This window comes from Eleginops maclovinus, chromosome 22 (assembly GCF_036324505.1).
Source record: "Eleginops maclovinus isolate JMC-PN-2008 ecotype Puerto Natales chromosome 22, JC_Emac_rtc_rv5, whole genome shotgun sequence".
In the NCBI taxonomy this organism is placed as follows: domain Eukaryota; kingdom Metazoa; phylum Chordata; class Actinopteri; order Perciformes; family Eleginopidae; genus Eleginops; species Eleginops maclovinus.
Genome location: NC_086370.1, coordinates 10581651 through 10602307, shown reverse-complemented (window position 1 = coordinate 10602307; position 20657 = coordinate 10581651). Strand labels below are relative to the sequence as shown.

The following is a 20657-nucleotide window of genomic DNA, read 5'->3' as shown; positions in this document are numbered from 1 at the left end:
ACATCCAGGCCCTAGTTAAACCATACACTCCATCAAGTGCATTTCGCTCGGCGTCAGTTTGCTAGTCCATCTCTGCGAGTAGAACCCAGGTACCCCTCAAAAACACGCCCGTTTGCTATCCTGGCTCCTAAATGGTGAAATGAGCTCTCCCTTGACACCAGGACATCACAAACTCTGCATATCTTCCGTCCGCAAACTGAAAACGCATCTGTTTCGATTGCATCTTGGCAATCAAACTCTTCCAAAAAAAAACAAAAGCACTTTATAGAGTAAGGTTAAGCCTTGTAACACATTTACCAGCCTTGTTGTTCGGAGTTTGATTCTCTATGTATTTGAACTTATTGTAAATCGCTTTGGATGAACACGTCAGCCAAATGTAATGCTTGTATTGTTTCATTTCATGTTGGTTAATTGGTGGAATTTGATGTTTGTTATGTATACCACTTTAACAGTACATTGATAAGTAGAGAGCATGCTGCTGAGTATGGTATCTGACCACAGCTATAGCTTTAAGAAGTTTACAGCTGAAGTAAATATTTTTCGAAGTTCTAACATTACTCCCAATAAGCTACTGTTCATACTAGAACAACTAACTCTCTAGCAGCAAATCCCTTGAGTGAATTGAACAGTAGTATGTTTCATGTGAGAGAAAAAGTGTGTTATTTCTCAACTTTTAGTGACTGTAATAGGGGATAGTTAAAATAAACTATTGTTGTCAAACTTGATTAAATACAGATTTATTGTTCAAAGAGCTGGGGGGGTTGGGAGCACAGATATACACAGTATATACCTGTTGTACAGACGGCCCTTTGGAAAGAATAAAATGAGACGGTCAATTGCTGAGATCTGCTATTGTTACTGTTCCTATCTAGAAAAATGTAAAACTATAAAAGGCAAGCACACAAAGACACGTTCTAATTGCGCACAGTTTGATACACAGACATGTTACTACCCGTTCTGAGTACAGTGTACACTAGAACAAGCTGAGGACTTCTATTAGAAAGTGCTTGGCTGTTCACAAAAAAAAAATCCATTTCCCAGTCTATACAAATCTTGTGAACATAATCTAAAACAAAAAGGACTCATGAGAATCCTAGACTGAAATTACAAAAAATAATAATAAAGAAGTACTGGAAATCATGGCAAAATTCCGACTGACAAATTAAATGCCATGATATGGGACACACACTCAAGTTCTGTTAAGTATGAAACGTATTTCTGGTTAGCTAGTGAACCCTCCTTTTGAAACTGTGTAAATACAGCGATCGCACTCATCAACTAAGCCACTTTACCTTTACCAAAAAGTTTGGAATTAACCTACATTCAACGTTTAAACATTGTGGATATTAGAAATGATACGATTTTAAGTATTTCTCTCAGAGCTGGGCAGTGGATTTAGATTTAGACAGGACACATTTAGAGACTTCATGACATCTCAGAGGTATAAAAATGAAGAGGTATAAAAAATAAAATCACCTTATCATGACTAGAAGAGCACCAGACTCAAGGGTTTCAAACAATTCTCTCGTTAGTACCATAATAATTCACCAATATATGGTGCCAATATACCCATGGAAAAATTATGGAAACATTTTAGGTTCACCATTGTCATCATTACACCCACAGGGGGGCGGCCCTTCTCTGTCAATCATACAAGTGAAAGTGAGATTAGTGCACATTTCCCACAATGGTTCTCTGAGCATCTGGATAATACATTTAATATGGCCCAAAAACAACAGTTGGTCCACAGTGACACACTGTAGTGGTACTTTGTCTGCAGCCTTGCTTTACCAACAATCCTCTTTACGTTTAACAGGGAAGCTTAGTGTGATCTTTACTTAGGAACAAATTAAATGACACAAACAAGAAGCTTAATAAATCCTGAGTAAGGTCCTAACTGTGTAAGCACTTTTGTTTTAAATTATAATTTCAGTTTTTAATGTTGAAGTTTTTGTCTGAGTCTACCTGATTCCTGAAAAGAAGCTGCTTCATATGGCTGAGGCAGATCGGGAAGTTACTATTGCTCTGACGGAGGCCTAACAATGCTAGTAACTGGATCTGCAAATGGAATGTACAATAGAGAGGGCAAACTTAATCACATTTTAACAACTCAAGAAGCAACATTACACATAAATCTTCCAATTTGCTTTCAATGGGGGGGGGGGGGGCATATAAGTATTGAGTTGATTTGCCAAGCCTAAGATCTGATCATTTGTCACCCAAAATTGCACAATTTTAACTAAACATTATATAACTCTGCATTGAGTAATTGCAAATGGGGAAACCATAACGATGCTGGATGACAACTGGAACAATATGCTATAAATGGAGAGGACCTGGCAGAAGACTGAGTGATGAGATATAGATTAGCTAGTTCATAAAATTATCAGTAGAACACTCAATGCTAATTTCAAAATCTCTCCATAAAGACGTAAACATATGAACAAAGAGATACAAAAATGGAAAACAACAAATTAAGAGAACCAGTCCAGTTGAGTATCATATGCTGACCAATAAAAAAAACCCCGAAGGCTTTTCTCTTCATCCTCTGAGCAACAAAGAAGGATCAGCAGGCTCCGGGCCTCCAGTCCTCCTGCAGCAGCCCAGGAGGGGGCTTCCCTACACCGGGGCCGCATCAGTAGCAGCAGTCCAATAGCAGTCCCAACACAGGCTCAGAGACTGAACGAAAGATGAATGTAGTGTGCCAAGATATGAGTTATCTTCTTCCACAGTTTAGGGGTGCATCAAGCTTGATCGCATTTCAAATTCAATGCCTACAAATAAATACCATGTCAAAAAAAGGCTATTTTACAAACCAGAGTTTGGTAGCTGTACAGCGTAGTAGCATCCAGGAGTGTTAGTAGCAATTTCTTTCCTCTTTGTTTACTTTCTAAAGGCTTTTATGGAATTGGAAGAACTATTTTGAGACCATCACATCTGCACGGACCAGGCCGTCTGGTGTGAAATCACTTTCTTGTCTCAAATCCAGCTGCTTATTCAGGGGAAGCATTTAGTGCAGACAATTAGAGATACTGGCAAAGGATTTTAGGAACATTTCTCCACCATTTGAACTTTGAAGGCATGCTGTACTACAGTACCTTAGTGAAAGTAGAGCTTACAGGACAGGTTCTCTCTTTCAAGTGCAATATTTTTTAGGGAAATACAGACAGAAAATCACTCCCCTTACAAAACAAGGCAAACTATTCTTCATTTGTGCATTAGTGTCTTTCTTTCATGAGTCCATGTGCAGTGTTTTGGGGCTTTCCTCAGCTATAGCGGGGCAGAAGGACGTCATGTCGCTGTCCTTGCCTTGTCAGGGTAGATTCCCTCTGCAGGTACACAGACAGAAGATGTGGTTTGGTGAGATCCAGGGAAGAGTCCTTGAGCGACAATCCATTAAATCCTTAGTAGACAGTGTGCTTAGGTTAGTGTAAAGTCCCTCGATGGAGGTTGAGATGCTTTGGAGAACTGTTGGTTCAGTTCCTAGTTAAATTCACATAATTCAGTGCACTCCTCAAGTTAAACTTAAGGGGTTTAAACTGTTCCAGGCAGTATCAGTGTCGCACTTCATTATCAATGAGGCTGTCCTCACCAGACTGGAAGTCCTCATTCAAGCCATTTTCCACATTGATTATTTCCTCGTCCTGCGAGGACCCCTGACCATCGTCCTCTCCACTGCCTGACCCGGCCTCAGAATTTGGGTCTTGGAGAACCTCAGCTATGTACATTTGCTGTAGGGTAGAAAATGTAAGGTTAATTCTATAGAAAATATGCTTACTGAACAGTTTACCCTATAGTCTGAATAAAATCAACAGAAACTTTTAAAAGTTGTAAAAATATTAAAACATTACTGAAATGGAGAAAAAAAACGTAAGCTCCAGAGTAACGGTTGCAGTCCCGTCTCTATCCACTGTCTGATCTTGAGCCTTATATTGTGATGAAATAAACATGAATGAAAACATACCCCTGCTTTGTTGGCTGCAGTAGCGCAAACCGGACGGCCGTTCTCCAACCCGTCTATCTCCTGATCGTCGATCTAGGAAGGAATAATACGCATTTTAAGTGAGCAGCTGAGTATAACACTAGTGTCAAATACTGGGGAGTTAAAGGAAACAGGAATAATATGCACACAAGGATGACTTTGTTACCTTGTAGTTGTGAGCACTGAGATATTTAAAGTGTCCGAAGCAGACGTGAGAGAGGCAGATAATGATTGTGATGACCAGAACTATGAACGTGAACATGGATGTAGCCGCTGAAAATCCTGGGGGAAAGAAATGGTGGGATTTATCAGTTGCTTGTTCTTTATAATGCTTTGGATAAAAGTGTGTAAAAAAAATGCGGGCATGTGTTAGGACATTAGTGGCCTGTAGATGGAGCCCTCATCTTACCGGAGCGCACAGTGGAGAAGAACAGAAGCCAGAAGAGACAGAGAATAGGAGCAGCCACCACTTGGTTGACCGCTCCAGAATGGATCTTCTTGTCCAGTTTGGATGGCAGATATGCGTAGTACATGTTGTACCTGTCTGCGAGGTGTTTCAGCAGCATGTACATCAGACCTGCACAGAGAAGGGACAAAACAATTAGGGTAACTAATCTCATTAGGCATGCTGATAAGCTTCTGTATGAATCACAGAGCCACTGAACGCTCCGGGCCCCCTGTCTGTTTCTCTAACAGTAATTTAATAAGCACACTATCTTGATGTGAAGCAGCAGAGACCCCCATAATAAATGGTAGAACTCACCAAAAGGGACAATGATGGGGCAGGTGATGCTGTAGGTCATTACTACAGTGAAGACGCACATCATCCAGGCATAAGCTGCCCCAAACTGGAACTCATAGGCTTGGTGCTATACAGACACAGTTATAAAATAGCAGCTGATCAGAAAACCTGAAATATTTCCAACCTAATCTCAAAGTAGAGCTTCCATTCTTTTTCTATTTTATGAAATGTAATTCCCCAAGAAAAGATGTTTGTTTTGGAATGTGTTATTACCAAGTGTTTATTTTTAAACCAAACTACCTTATACTGTATGTCATGGACTAATGAACGGGCTATGTAGAGAAAATCTAAAATCACAATGTTTCTGTTCAAATACCCCATTTTAAATGTCCAATGTTGTCGTAGGGTTGACTATTGATGCTGTCACAAAAAAATCACATATTGAGATTGTTGATAAATAATCATTAGTAATGTGTAGTCTGCTTTAGAAGTGGGTAAAAGCAAAAACCGAATTTAAGTTCAGAAATATGACATCACTTGTACTGTAATGCAGCCATTACATTATCTCTGAGATTTTGTGATATCGAAGATGTGAGACGGTATGTAGTCTCCTGTTACAATATCTATAAAATATCAATATACTTTGCCCCGCCCTACATGGACCCATAAACGATGTGAACTTGGGAAGCAGAGGTCACACGAACCCTCTTGACGTTCCTCCTCTCTGCTGCGGAGCGAGCCAGGCAGAGGCGGATCATGTACATGAGTAGACCGGGGATCCGCAGCAAATCCATGGCATTACCGATGAACGCAGAAGCAATGACATAATTCACGAAGAAGGCTCCATTATCAGGAAGGAACACACACCTTGAAAGCAAAGAAAAAAAGTCAGCATCAAAAAAAAGGACTTAAGTCAGACTTACAGAACGCTGAGGTTTGAAATGTATTATTGAAGAGGCCAATGAAATGTCAAAATAATATACATTTATAAGACCTATCAGGGATTTGGCTAAACTGATCAAATAATAACAGTATTCAATCATTATATTTCATACAAAATGGGAACTACTTATGGTAGTAAATGTAAATATTTCATCCTGTTCTGCTTTATTCTAAGTGCTAGAGTGTTGTATTTGAACATCCATAACATTTTCCTACTTACTCAAATCTAACTTTAGCATCTGCCAGGAACCTTCTGTCAAAAAGCCAGCGGAAGAAAACATCCAAACTGCAAAGACAAAAGGAAAGAAAGGCATCAGCTAAAATACTTAGCCTGCCCAAGATGAAGTAATGTGCAGGTTCACATTTCAATGTGTTGCAGCGAAGACATCTAAAACATACCTGCTGAGGCCTAGAGAGGGCAGCAGCAGGACCATGAAGATCAAGAAAGTGTAGCATTTATGCATTGTGGTCCGGTTCTCTCCTGACCTGTGAGGCCAGAGGAAGTAATGACATGTCTTTAAAAACAGGGCAGACAGAACACACTAAACCTCAAATAGGAATAAATAATTCACTCTATATATGCTGAGTTAATGACTGCATGAACGTAGAAACATACCGAGTCCAGTGGGCCTCAAAGAAGGCAGAGTAGTAGACAATGGTTGGCAGTAAGGCGGAGAAGGACCACAGCAGTAGGGTGGGGAAGAACTGGGTGACGATTGGATTCTGGGGGACAGATCAGAGAGTGGTGGATGAGTGGTATTAATAAAAGAGAGTGCCTTAATGGTGCCTCTGCAACAGCATTCAGACATGTGATGGCTTGGACTTAACGTTCGGCAAAAGGAAAGACTCACATTAAGGTACTCCACTGGTTTGGTAACATTAAACTTGTCCATTGTGGAGATGATGATGGCCGGGGTGGTGAGGAAGAAGAGGAGGAGGAAGAGGATAATGTTGATGATCAGGCAGCGGAGCCACCAGGAGACTCCTCCCACTGACAGATGCTCCCTGTGGGATGGAGTTGATGCAGCGGTTAGATTGACTCTGGGCGATGACCCGCAGTTATGGACACAGCTGCGCGGTAATCTGACACCGCAGCTAAAAAAACCTTTGTCATCTTGAGTGAGTGTGAGAAAGTTTCAAGTAGAGTCTGATCATTCCAGGCGTTTCAAATCAAGTTTGTGCCTGTAGATTTCCCTTAAGGTACTTGCCTTCATCCTGCCAAAATGTATCCACCCTTTCAAATGTGTGCAGTTATATCATAATAATTACTTTATTTATCCAGCCCTGTTGTCAGGCAGAAAACATGACCCGAATGTGTTCTCACCAGTAGACATTTTGTGGATCAGGGGCGTAGCTGACAGTCCAGTTGTGTGTGTGGAGCTTGGCGTTGAACTGAGAGCTCTTGGGCTCCCGATGACACTGACAGCCCTGACACTTGCAGGCATTAAAGTCTTTTAGGATTCTGGAAACGAACATACAACAAAATAAAGTAGAGCCTTTACCAAGGGTGAAATAATCTGCTAAACTAAAATGTCACAGATGCATATTCACAAATATTACTCATTGTAAAATGTACTTACATGGCAGTGATGGACTCGTTCTGGAAGGTGACAAAGGCCATTCCCAGGGGCTTCCTGTTCACCTTTTCTCTCTCTTCCGGTAGTCATCTTTCAGTTGTGACTCTAGCTTGGTATAGTAGCCCACTGCCTCTTCCTTTAAAAAGAAAAATCCATTTACATTGCAAACTCTATGGTCATCTTCTAATGTTTACAAAAATCCATTCAAAAAGCTTCATTTTTTAGATGGAATATTAGCATTAAAATGACAAATGTTTATTTTGAGGTTTTTTTGTAGTGAATGCATAAGATTTTCAGTGTATATTGTTCTGTTTAATCAACAAGAGGCCTTCTTTATATTTCCCCAAATGTGTTGTACATTTCAGCTCGTAAACATGGTTCAGGAGTGTCTACCTGCTCGCAGCCTTTAATGATGCAACAGCAAAGATGCCCGCATGGTTTTGGATTGATCATGGTGGTAATGTGCTCCTTGGCATGCAGGTCAAGAAAGAATTTCTTGCTGCGCTCTGTCTTCTTCCTGCATGCAAAACATCAGGGTTACTTCACTGAAACGAGCCAAGTTCATCCTTAACTGCTAAACAAACACACACTCACTTCATGTTAAAATGTTGTTACCTTTCAGAGTTGAGTTGCATCAGCCTGGCCACATTGTAACATATACGAGCCTCCAGTACCACGCAGTTTTCATACGCCTGCCTGTTAAAGAAGGGCATAGCTTTAAACTTACACATTCCTGACAACGGCAGATTGTATTTACTAAAGATGACACATCTCTACCACATCATAAAAACGTTAGTTTCTTACAAAGAGAATTGCACCAGCCACAAACAGTAGTATGCTTTTATAATTGTATCTTTGTCCCTGGAATTTTTTGCCGAAAGTAAACAAAGAAGCAATTTTTAAGGATGCTATTTGGCTGAGAAGGAGTTTAGCCAAACACCCCCTCCTCAGTCTTTGACCCTCTTGACACATGATCCTGCTCATCTGGCTGTTATTATGGACAATTAGCCACATAGACCTGTCATTGTGTGATCTCAGTCGTACAGGCCAGCAAAAGACGGCTGCTTTTAACAGGATAAGGCATGGCCCTTATGCGGCTTATCGGTGTCATCAAATATCAGTGATCCTGAAGAGTGCTTACTCAAAGTGTTGCTTGATCTCAGTCTCCTCTGCGTATTTGGAGATTCCATTGACAAATAAAGTACGTTTCACCTGCAGGGAAATGAAGACAGGGAGGAATTTAGCAACACAGTTTTCTCTGCGATCTGTGTGTACAGGGAGCGTATGTAAGAGACATTTTACACCCACCAAGTCATCCTCCTTATAGTGCATCTTAGAAGTGTGCCGTCGCATGCTGTACACTGTCAGTAACAGGTAGAGAAATGCAAAGATGGTGTGCAGCCACATTAGTGCATTTCTGAGGAAATAAAGGGTAAAAATGTAGCGAGACAGCATTAGGAAGTGAAGACTAAACTTAAGGCTAAGTACAGTAAAGTTAAGGTTATAATAATAATTACTCACTCTGAATCCAAATTTGCTATAGTGGTTCGACCAAAACTGTAGGCATTGTTTTCTGAAAAAATAAATAAGATAATTACTCCATTGATTGTGCTCACCTGCAGCACAACACAGGTACTGCAAGCAAAAGACCAACCAAAGAGGAAAAAGATAGAATAAAAAGGAAAATAAAACAATAAAAACAGTGACAGGGCAGACTCACCTAGCCAAACATTAACAGACTAACGTTTAACTCAAAAACTGTACCATTCAAAAGTATCCCCTGCTAGTTTATTCCAAACCACTCACCAAGTAAGTTTCCAGAGAAGTTTACTGGCAAGATGATGCCCACCGACATCACGCCCACTACTACCAGCAGGCCAATGATGTGTCGTTGAAAGGACAAGTAATGTACCGCATCTTCACCACACTTCTCCCTTATCTCTTCATCTCTATAGAGGAACCACACACAAAAAAGGACAGCAATTTGGAGGAAAAAAAAAAATCAATAACCATTTGATATCCAGTTCAATCAATGTTTTGCCAACTTGTATTATTTCCAATAAGCCTCAAGTAGGTTGACTCACTTGATGCGGAAGATGGCAGTTAGCCAGGAGCAGAATCCCTAAAAAGTAAATAGAGCAGAGAAGTGAAGGTGTGACAGTTATCAACATGAAGTATATTTTATATGATAGAAATATATCAGATTTGATCTTTTATGATCAATGGCAGACTTACAGTGTCTCTCTGATCGATGTCAACAGAGCTGGAAACTGAAGTGAGGCGTTCGTAGCGTTCGGGTGTATCTGATGTCATGGCAGAGGCCACACTGTGTGATGAAAAAACAATCCACAGTATTTGCATGATTTTAAACAGCTCCCTAACCTCACCACGTACCACACGGGGATGTTAGTTCTTTGTGTCCAAGGACAGTGGAATAATTATTAGGGTAGAAAAGATGACAACACCAAACACACACAGACACGCCCTGAAATGGACTGGAGAGATTCACCCCTGTGTAACCTGCATGTGCTGACCACAGGATTAGGGTTTGGTAAACCAGTAAACCAATGGCTCAATCTCTGCAGCCACATTTCATGCAGCATTAGGAGTCTACTCTACACGGGTTGAGAACACCATCACTGTCAGAGGAAAGGGAGCGATAAAAGGTTAGAAGGCAAAGCTCTACAGAGAAGAACACTCACAGAAAACGGCAGAAACCCAGTGATCATAAAGAGGCGGTTTGAACGAGTAAGTCCAGTAGAGCGATAGCTTATACAGGGGTGTCAAACTCGAAGTGGGCCGAACCAGTAAAATCATAGCATAATAACCTATCAATAACTCCAAATGTTTCCATTTGTTTTAGTGCAAATTAACAAACATTATGAACAACGTCAGATTTCTTAAGTGCAATTTTAACAATTGTATGCCTCAGTTTATCATTTACACATGTGCATTACAACTTACAAATCAAAGTGCATCTACAAAAAAGGCACACCACATTTAGTCACAGGTATCTGGAAGGGAACAACATTACTTTATGATCAAAATAACTTATCAAGATCTAGAAATTATTTTACGTTCATTTTTATATTTGTTGTATCGATGAATGTCTTCCTTTATATTCCGAGATAAATCATCTATTTAAGGTTTTTTTTATTACCATATCTTTAACCCTTGTTTCTTAACCTGTTAAAACTATTGTTTTAATTATGTTCAATAGTGTCATGTGTGCCATTTGGTAAAGCACTTTGAGCTGCACCTGCTGTATGAAAAGTGCTATACAAGTAAAGCTTTATTATTATTATTATTATTATTATTATTATTTCCACATCTGTGTAGTAATCCTGACCACCTGGACTGACACACAACCATACAAGTGGGAACTATTAAGGAAGAGTCAAGTCAAGGTCAAGTTATCCCCCTGCCATGTGAATGTATACAATCAATACATAGAAAATACATAAGAGAAGTGAAAATTGCAGTTAATGTCTTCTCTGTAATTTTTAGACTTTGCAAAGTCATCCTGCAGGCCGGATTGGAACCTCTGGCGGCCGGTGTGGCCCATGGCGTATATTTGACACCCCTGCCTTATTATATACATTTGATTGCACGTAATGTCAATTTAATCATAACGGAGTAAGAAAAGGAGCCAGGCTCTGCTGGAATTCGAACAAAGTTGTGGATTCAATACTGCATGAAAGGAAGACATCACACAGGGCTCTAAGAGATCTCTAATGGAATGAGGAGAGAGCCTGAGGCTGTAATCCACCGCCAGTCCTCCTCTCGCACATTCCTAGGAGAAGTCAGGATGGCTCCTCTCCACTCTAAGTACACAGGGTTTACTATAGCTGCACCGTGTCAGGGCCTGTCTACAATCGACGTAGCATTACCTCTCCTCGCAAGCATCCTGCCTGTGTGGCTCATGCACTGCGCTCACACAGAAGAAGTCGGAGCTTCAAAAAAGGGGGTCAACACAGAGATTAGCACACACAGATCTGATTAGGACAGCAAGATAGGACAGGCGCACCCGAGAGCAGACGTACAACAGTGACGAGGAGAGGGAGAATGATTAGAGAGCCTGGCACTGGAAGACGTCTGGAGGACAAGAGGAAAAAAAACTAAACCATCAAGAGAGGAAAACAGGCTGAAGCCCACAGCGGCCTGGGCAGAGTGGACAAGAGGTATGAGTTCAGTTAACTACAGAGAGAGGACAGGAGAGAAGAAAAAGGCAGTGAGTCTACGATATGGAGGGATAACATACTATTCCCGATCATCCAGCCGACTGTATCGTTGATCCATTCTTCTGGTGAAAATAAAAGCAAAACAAAGCCATTCAGCTTAGTTAAGGGGAATGGCCCTTGTTGGCCAGTTAGGGTGCTGGTTCAGAGAAACACTGAGGAGGCATATCACACCACAGGCATACCAATGAAGGGTGCTTTTCATTCTGCTATACATAATACGGAAATCTAGAGGCATTTATGGCCTATGCTATAATAAACTTCATTTATTTTATTTGACTATCATGTCCTCAGTAGATAGACAAACAGACCTTTTTATTTACACCCCATTTTTGATGATTGATACATCTTCTTAGTAAAGGTTGTATTAAGTTTCCAGACATTACATGTATGTAAATGACAGGCGCTGACCTCTAGTCAGCCCTTAGTCATGAGACAACAGACTACTTTTCCTGTCTGTTACAAAAGTGTCCCATGCTGCCACCCCCCTCCCACCCTCCCACCACGCTGCAACCCCATTCTCTGCTCACATGCAGCTGCAATAATAGTGAAGCTGCAAGACCCCACCGACACAGCAGGGGGATGTAGGTGATGGAGCACTGTGTCACATACTTTGCAGGGTTTACTGTCAGAGAGGTCTTTAGCAATGTCTTAACTCCTTCTCTCCCTAATTTGATTATCCTGTTTCACCTCATGATTTAAAAAGCACTGCAGTCCTTGTTGACAGATTCCACAACCATTCTTATTATTTGATCAGCATGCAGACATCAGTCTCAAATTATACCAATATATCTCGAGGCCTATCGTCATAAAAATCCACCTTCCATTGGGCTTAGATGCAGACAGTGGCTTTTAAGTGGTGCTGTAAATTGATTTGAATAAATAATGGTTTCTGGGCTGCCGGATACTCAGTGGTTAGAGCTGGCGCATATGGGGTCTCTGCTGCCCGGTATGGTATGGATGCATCAGGCAATGTCCTCCCCTGTCTCCCTACTTTTCACAATGCATCTATCAATAAAGGCCCTCTCTGGCCCAAAACATCTTAAAAATTGTTATAAACACACAAAATAATAGTTTCATTTGTTTAGCTTCTTTCCATTTCGGCTTATTTCAGCAGCAGTCCGGTCTTTCTATCTCAAAGTGAACAAACCATCAAACAAGTGACAAAGCATGACAATGTCAGAGTGCATTAATGCCATTAAAAGGGAAACTGCTGACACTGGCTTCCTGTCTGGAGTGTCACCCTTGTGATGCTTGCTTAACTTTACCCTTTAGGATAAGAACACTGAATATTCGAGGGTCCTAAAGCATCTAGAACGAAGAGCCACCACGGGACAAATACTGATCAAACACTGATAACACGTGTGCGTAACAGATAAATCAATTAGGGTCAGCAGCCACAAGGCGTTCTCATAATGTGTCCCTGTTGACCACAGAACACTTTCTAAATAAAGGCAAATCATATCAATGCCTAACAATGGCTCCGTGTCAAGCAGAGGCGTTTAGCTCAGGCTCCTGACTTGCTGCTTGTCACACAGGCACAACCAAAAGTCCCATTTAAACCTTAACAAGCCTTAAATACTTGTTGTTCCTGTAACTGAAACAAGCGTGACATCACATAAGGATCAAGAAGCTAAACAAAGCATTTTTTTGAGAGGGGATACATTTTAAGTCAACACAGACACCAACATTTGAGACAAAAAAATGTACAAAAACAATATACAACATTTTTTAGGTTGGTTATTAATGTTAACACACTTATCCAAACAGTGCATTCAGCAGGTATAACATGTAAGAAACTGATGTGGGTGCAATGTCTTCTAGTTACCTGTCAGCGTCAGTCACCAGAGCGAGGCGCCCATAGTCCCATGCTACTTTTCTCAGGAAGGAGAACACAACCAGCAGCCCCTTCAAGTACAAAATAAACAGTGGCTTTCAACACACACAACCATCTATTCCATTTGTTTACATTACAGAGAAAGGTTACATAACTCCTTGAGAGTGTTATCATTTCAAAATACATTCTTGGAAGTGTTTTACCTCAATGCTGACACTTGAAGACAATGAATGACAGAAGGACTCACCAAAAAGCACATGAAGTCAAGGGCAAGGACTGTAGGCACCCCCCCAAAAGGTAAACCCTGGAGCACTGTACTGCGAATTCGGGCGGAGTAACAGAAGTCCTTGGAGGAATTGGGCGCCGGGGTCGGGCAGTTGGTGCATCCTTGCGCCCCCCAGACCGCCATCATTAATATCAACACTCGGAGCATTACTCACTGCAGCATTTTGACAATCTGTAAAGAAGAGACAACATTCTTAGGATTCTTCCAAGTATGCTGATTCATGTTTTTGCATTTTACCATAGAGGGTCACACTGTATCCATGATGCAAAATTAGAGGGAAGAGTAACTTCCCCTGGACAGAAATGGACTCGCAACCCCCTACAATAATTGTACATTGTCTGTTATTTTTACCTTCCCTTTCGTCGAGTGCTGACGTTTCTGTTTTGTCACAAGTCACATGCCCCTTTCTTTTGACCACATGCATGACAGCTGAGTCTCCATGTTTCATCCATTACATACGGTCTGTTCCTTGTTAGTGGCCAACATATCTGCAATTGACATAATGTCAACTTTGTACCAAATTTAAGTCAAATAACTGTAGTAACACTATATTCTCTATACACCTGGGTGCAGTTATTTGCACCATTAACTGTTTAAGCTCAGGAAAGTTTGCCGGAACAGCTGTACTTTAAAAGTTTTAAAAGGTACAGCTGTTCAGGGAATTATTAATGGACCAGGATCTCTTAATAGTTCCCTTAAAAAACAACATACCGCAAGGGTAATGAAGGGAAACATTGACAAAGCATGAATTTTGTATGAGAATGAATAAGTCCTTTGGGAAACGTATCTTAATAATAGCATCCTGATCCCAACACTAAAGCACTTCTGATCTCAGCCGTGTATTCCCAGCCTTAAGCATTCAGACTAGTTGTTAAAGAATCACACAAAATGAAATCCTAGACAGGATAAATCTTTTTTTCTTCCGCCTTGGAAAACAGCACAAATGAAGGTGCTACAAAAGAGGTCCAGCCTTAAAGAAAGACTCCTTGGTGATTCTATCAACACTAGGGTTCACTTTCATTGACAGGGATGTTTTAGGTCAGGAAAGTGACATGAATCACCACTTTAAGTCTTATCAGATATGAGGCGCGGAGGTTAAAACACAAGCCATCCATCCAATAAATACTTGTAAGGTCCACATGCGCACTGCTGAGTCCATGAACATGTTTTTGCTCAGTTCCCTTGTGTACTAATAACAGAAGGATAGTTGAGTGACAAACAGAAAACCCTGGAATCTAAAAATACCTTCTCCATCTTATTAAAAAAAAATCTATTTGGATCTGAAGGCTATGCCTCATAAGAGTTATCATATTTTACAACAAACTGAGTGAACCGAGGGCTTGGAGGAGGCGCGTAGGTGTTCTGGTGAGTGTTTGCACAGTTGCTCTGCTAAAGGCTCCTTGTGCCCTTCGACCCACTACTAGCAGCAGCATTCACGATGCTGCTCATCTGCCCTAACACTAACTCATTTATCCGCTCCCTGGAATGCTGTGACATCACTGGAGAGGGACGCAGCCAGAGCTGAACAATAAGCCGATAGAGACCGCAGGGTTCAAATGGACCGGTCTCAACCTAAGGAGGACACAACATACCCCCCTGTGCCTTCAACAACACTGCTGCACATCCTCGAGCCATTGCCACAGTTCGGCCTGTTTAACATGCAATACCAACCTCTTAAGATAGTTTCAAAAACAACTTATAACTCCCAAGTAGTTGGTACAGTAAGCCTGCCAGTGTTGCTTATCATGAGGGACAGCCAATCTTTAACATGTAGAGATGGCAGGAATGACGTATTCAAACAACACATTTATTTTGGAAATCTGTGTTCCACCATGAGGCACTCACGCAAGCATTACTCAAGTGTAGCATAAACTCCAATTGAAAAGGAGTTGAGTTCTTTATCTGTAGTAGTTTAATATTATAATTGTCTGTGAGAACGGTTTGGGTTATCATGCATTAGTCAAGTAGAGCGAGGTCAACAGGTCGTTCAGGACCATACACTTTTTAGGTGATACCACAGGAGTGCACTATATTGTCAGCCCTTGTATTTAGTTCACAATTTGTTTTCTTGGACATTTGTCTTTGTTTACAATAAATCTTCAACAGGACACCTTAACCAGACACAAAACTAATTTCCTAAAAATCCGGTGTGATTTTTACATCCCTGTTTATTTACTTGCCTTGCAGTTTTCTACTGCACTACTTGTGTTCGGGCATATACAAGCCCCAGCATGTTCTGTATGCATGCATGATGCAAGCCAAACAGGGATCCAAGATGTCTATTCAAGGGTTAGTGAAGTGTGATACAAGAATCTGAACCCTGACATCCTGACAAGTACAAGTAGAATTTAGGAAGACATAAAAATAGTACTCAGGACAAACATTATCCCCCACATTTAACAGCAAGTGGATGTCTTCTGAAATCCAATCCACTCAGTTTATAATTAGCTTGTTGGCTGAACATGCAATACTGTTAGGGTGTGGGTTTTGTTTGTGTGTATTTTGCAAATTAATCATAAACTGTGATAAGTCAAACATATATTGTATACTACTATAGAGTAACAGAAAGAAAAGACTACAGCTCATTCTGGTTTTATTATATTTTCAATATCAAGAACCATTTTTTAACAGCACTGTGTTTGCATGACTCAGTGGCACAGAAGTACTCTGCCACCTTTCCACCTGATGCTAGTTGCTATGGTACCATCAGTCTGGCACACATTCTCAAAATACAAATAAACATAAAAGGGAATGAAGGCAGCGGGGGAGAAAATCCCATACTTCGCCGTTAAAAACTCACTTTAAAATCAGTTTGCTGTTTGCTTTACAGCTTGAGAGGGAAAAAGATTTGGGTTGGTCTAATTGTGTGGGATGAAATGTATTATTCTCTAGTTAGACAAACATTATCAGAGCCAAGAGTCTGCCTAGACAAATGAAATTAAAATGGCGTACAATACATTCACTCAATCAAGCCGTACAGGCAGCTGCATGTTCATTATCTGCCGCAGAACAATTTTATACCTCTATCTTAATGCTTGGAGAGAATTAATGTCTCTGAGGCACTCTGCCTGCTGCCAATCTTCCATAGGCAACAACACACATTCATACTGGAAATCTATACAGGAGTCATGACTCCTTTAATGTTCATAAGGAAAACATTTGATTAAACGCTTTAAAATGTGGATTGAGAATTAGGTTAGCAGTTTTCAAACAACCCCATATTGAGATGCTCTACCTTGCTTCCCAAACTGAATAGAAACAAACACAACAAACAAGGGGACACACTCTAGCTGCCAACAGTAAGTTTAATCGGTTTTGGTCCCTTTTCTACACTAGTAGTCTTTAATCTACATAATGATCCAGAAACCTTCAAGGGAAGGACTTGATAAGAAAAAAGAATGTATAGGTTTGATGACTTGCTGTAAGAATCTTATGATCAAATCTCTGCTAACGCAAGTTTAAATTGGTGCTTCTGCCAGGTTTACATATTTGACATCAAGTTGACTTATGGCTATCCTTTAACGTAATATTAATGTATTAATAATATGATAATGTATTATGCAATTAAAGCAAACTAAACCCTTAAAATTGAAAACTATTGTGTGCGTCCTGCACGAAAAATATGTAATCAACCTTTCAACAGTGTTATCTTCAATAGCAAGAACACAGAGACCCAAAATAACAGGTGTTGGTTCAAAACATTTACATTGTTAAGCCTTGACCACAAGTGCATGTGTAACTTTAATATGCCACCACTCTCATTAAAAGTCTCCTGATAAAGTCTCCTACTTCCTTTTATAAAGTGTTGATAAACGTATTTGAAATGAGGAAAAAAAGAATAAGTGGACACCCTTTAAACCCCTATTGTTCGGTCTCTGTAAATAATATTAGTCATGAGACAAAGCCTGCAAATGTATATGAAAGTGCCCTGACTAAATCTGACCTATGTAGCCAATAATTATAAATGCCCACATGGATTTGTTCATGTAATCAATCTGTAGGTCAATGTATAAAAACTATGTTAAGATAGTTTTGAATATTTTACATGCTTTTACAAACCTACTTTATGATGATAATCATAGTCATACATGGCGTGAATTCTCCAAAATCCTGATGACTGATAACGCAGATCTGCTAGTCTTGTTGGTATTACCCTGTAAATCATCAACTGCTGCTCAGTGCCTGAGCTTTGATTAACACAGACCATATCAGAGCACGGTTTCATAATTATGTCACAGTATGAATGTAAGGGCCACCAAGGCAAACTAAGGAAATACGGGAAACAGTGTTGGAATCCTTCCTGATTAATATGTTGTACACAATCATTTTTACTTGGAAACGCCTACAGTGAGAACGTATTCATTCAACAGGGGAGAGGGGATCATATCAACCTTAACATCAAAAGTAGCAGTTGATAAGAGACTTGCATGCTAAATGGAAAACAAATCCACAGCTTCACATTTAAAAATCAGAATCACTTTTGTATAAATCTAATTAATTATGTTATCTTTGTAATAGTTAACTACGCTAATTGAATTTTATATTTAAAATCCTGGAGGTGTCTGTCCCTTCCCATCTTTTTTTGTAAAGGGAAGTCTGAACTGATTTAAATCTACCAGACAATTGCTGTGGAAAATTGATTTATTGTTTTAGTGGTTTATAAATAAATAAAGCCACAAATGAAACACTCTTTCTGTAGGAAAAGCACAAATACACGCAGCATGTGAGTATTTGTGCTTGAGTGAGGGAGGACCTATGTTAATTTATCTTCTATGAAATCCACATCAGATAAGAGTGATAGCCTAGGCCTACTTCTTATTCAAAAGCTTTACATCATATTCCATTAATGTCACTGATCCACAGCATGGCCAATGAACATAATATTAAGACTGACATTAGCTAGCTCTTGTTTATCCCTTTACAGGCTATTCACAAGGAGCTATTAGTGTCACAGCTAAAATGTGAGCAGTCATCAGCCCATCACAAAGCTCATGTTATTGGAACACCTTGTAACCTGTTACTGGCAAGGGATTCTCAGAATAAAGCATTGCCCAACTAATAGCGTTAGACAACTAAAGTTTTCTAGGACCGACTGATCTTATCCTGGTTATCTGAAAGGTATGTCAAAATACAGGCCTGAATCCTACCGCTAAGCAGGCGGACATTAAGGCTATAGCTGCATTGTCTCCTATATCTTGTTGTTTTCATACGCCAACGCACTTCTAGCAATCTCCCAACTTTAGACAACCAGCATTGTGGAGAGACCATACCACTTTTTGAGATTACATGAGAAAATTCTGACATATCATCGTGAATAGCAGATAATGAACAATGACTAAACAACAAACATCCAAGCTCCCGATAAGGAGCAGCGGGCGAACTTAATCTAGGGCTTGCTTCTTAAGTGTCGCAACCGATAAAATAATAATGAATGTCACAGTAACCTATGGCAAAATAAAACTCGAATTCTCAACATTCTCTTACAGTTTATAATTCATTCATACACATGGAATATATGGAGAGTAGCACACATTATCATTGCCTGACATTACTGCTGCTGCAGCTCTTTACCGGTTTATCGGTTAGCATGGCGCTAAGGGGACGTGTTTACTGTTTATTTTTCTGACAGCAATTATTATTAAGTTTGCCAGCTGCGAAGTAGCTAACTGTTAGCTTTCGAAGGTGCATGAAACAACCAGACAGGGTTTTTTTTGTAAAATGCCAACATAAGCATAGTTAATAAATGAAGAACACCACTTACCTTGCAATGATACGCAGCAGGGACATTAAGTAACACAATTAGCTAATGCGAGCTAGCAGTCAATCTTAACGTTGATGTTAGCTAACTTAGCCCCTCGATGTAGCAAATAACAGGTGGAGGCTATCCAACGACTGTCTTCTTTGTCGCACTTAATTAGATTTCGTTGTACCTCTCTTACCACGACAACTAAAGCTAATCAGATAGAACCAGTCAGTCACACGCTCTCGCTGCTCCGAGTAATGATAGACAAGTCTCAGCTGCGACGGCTGCCTGTCAGCCAGTTGAACAACTATTGCTAACCCAACCAGTCCAACCCGAGGGTTAGAGTGACGTATATAGAGGTAGATCAGATAGAGAGACGACACGTCTTTAAAGCGTACGTCACAACTCCGGCGGTTTAATCGGTCTCTTCTACACTCTTTTATATCTATGTTACTGCAGCGCATTTATATGACGTAGTACAAAAGTAGCAAACAGGCAAACTGGAGCCGGTAGCCGCTTTTGCAGTTACTTCAGGTATTCTGACTTTAACCTGAACAAACGTTTGACTTGTAACAACATTTATTAAACGAAATCTTAACAAGTATTTGCAGTGGGGGGTATTTCTCTCCCTATGTTTTTTTGCATGATGTGCAGCTAGCGTGGCTAAATGGGGTTGGTCGCATTTTACTGACGCTGAGGTTTTGACATTGGCATGAAGCGTGATAGAAGGGTATTACTATTTACACGATTGTTATTTTAATCTTGACCCTTTACGCTTTACAATGCAATAGTTAATATATGTGTGTCTTTGGGGCAAAGACTACATCCGATATGTGCCATCATTGAAACTAGTCCGCCCACCATGTGATTGTTAGCTAAGGCTAGCGTTATCATTACCAAACCCTTTAGCTTATTAGCAGCTAACCACCTACTACTTCTGTTCGTAGCTGCCACGGAATTTGCTTTAAGTATGGCTCTACCCCTGCTTTCAAGATCCCTTGCTGGGCTCCTTGTAGAGTCATCGTCAATAATTCATCAGAGGACTTTTGGGTAAGAGGATTTGATGTTCAATTTCATTTCAACAGTAAATACTTATCAGCAGTGTAGTCTGGGTATGTTTGACAAACTTTATTCAACAAGTCAGACCAAGTAAAATAAGTTGAACCATTTACTGAGTCACTACTATAGCAGTAGCATCCTTCAGCACATCCTATTAATTTGTTAATGTCCCCCTCCACTCAAACATGTTGTTTGTTTTTTGACGTTTGACCTTCAGTGGGAGAAATCATACGAGTAAAGTCTCAACACAA

General features: G+C 40.3%; 1 protein-coding gene across 1 annotated transcript; it reads right to left on the bottom strand.

The window, feature by feature from the left end:
• Positions 1-721: 721 nt before the first annotated feature.
• LOC134858872 (CSC1-like protein 2) lies at positions 722-19676 on the bottom strand. Its single transcript, XM_063875051.1, is given in 25 exon segments — positions 722-3731; positions 3965-4036; positions 4149-4264; positions 4392-4559; positions 4746-4851; positions 5429-5591; positions 5887-5952; positions 6066-6152; positions 6283-6389; positions 6518-6671; positions 6991-7128; positions 7247-7316; positions 7319-7379; positions 7637-7760; positions 7859-7939; positions 8385-8455; positions 8552-8660; positions 8765-8816; positions 9050-9192; positions 9328-9365; positions 9479-9569; positions 11505-11546; positions 13310-13389; positions 13566-13775; positions 19366-19676. Coding segments are annotated over 24 exon segments (2502 nt in total). The 5' UTR covers positions 13752-13775; positions 19366-19676; the 3' UTR covers positions 722-3554.
• Between the last annotated feature and the right edge of the window lie 981 nt (positions 19677-20657).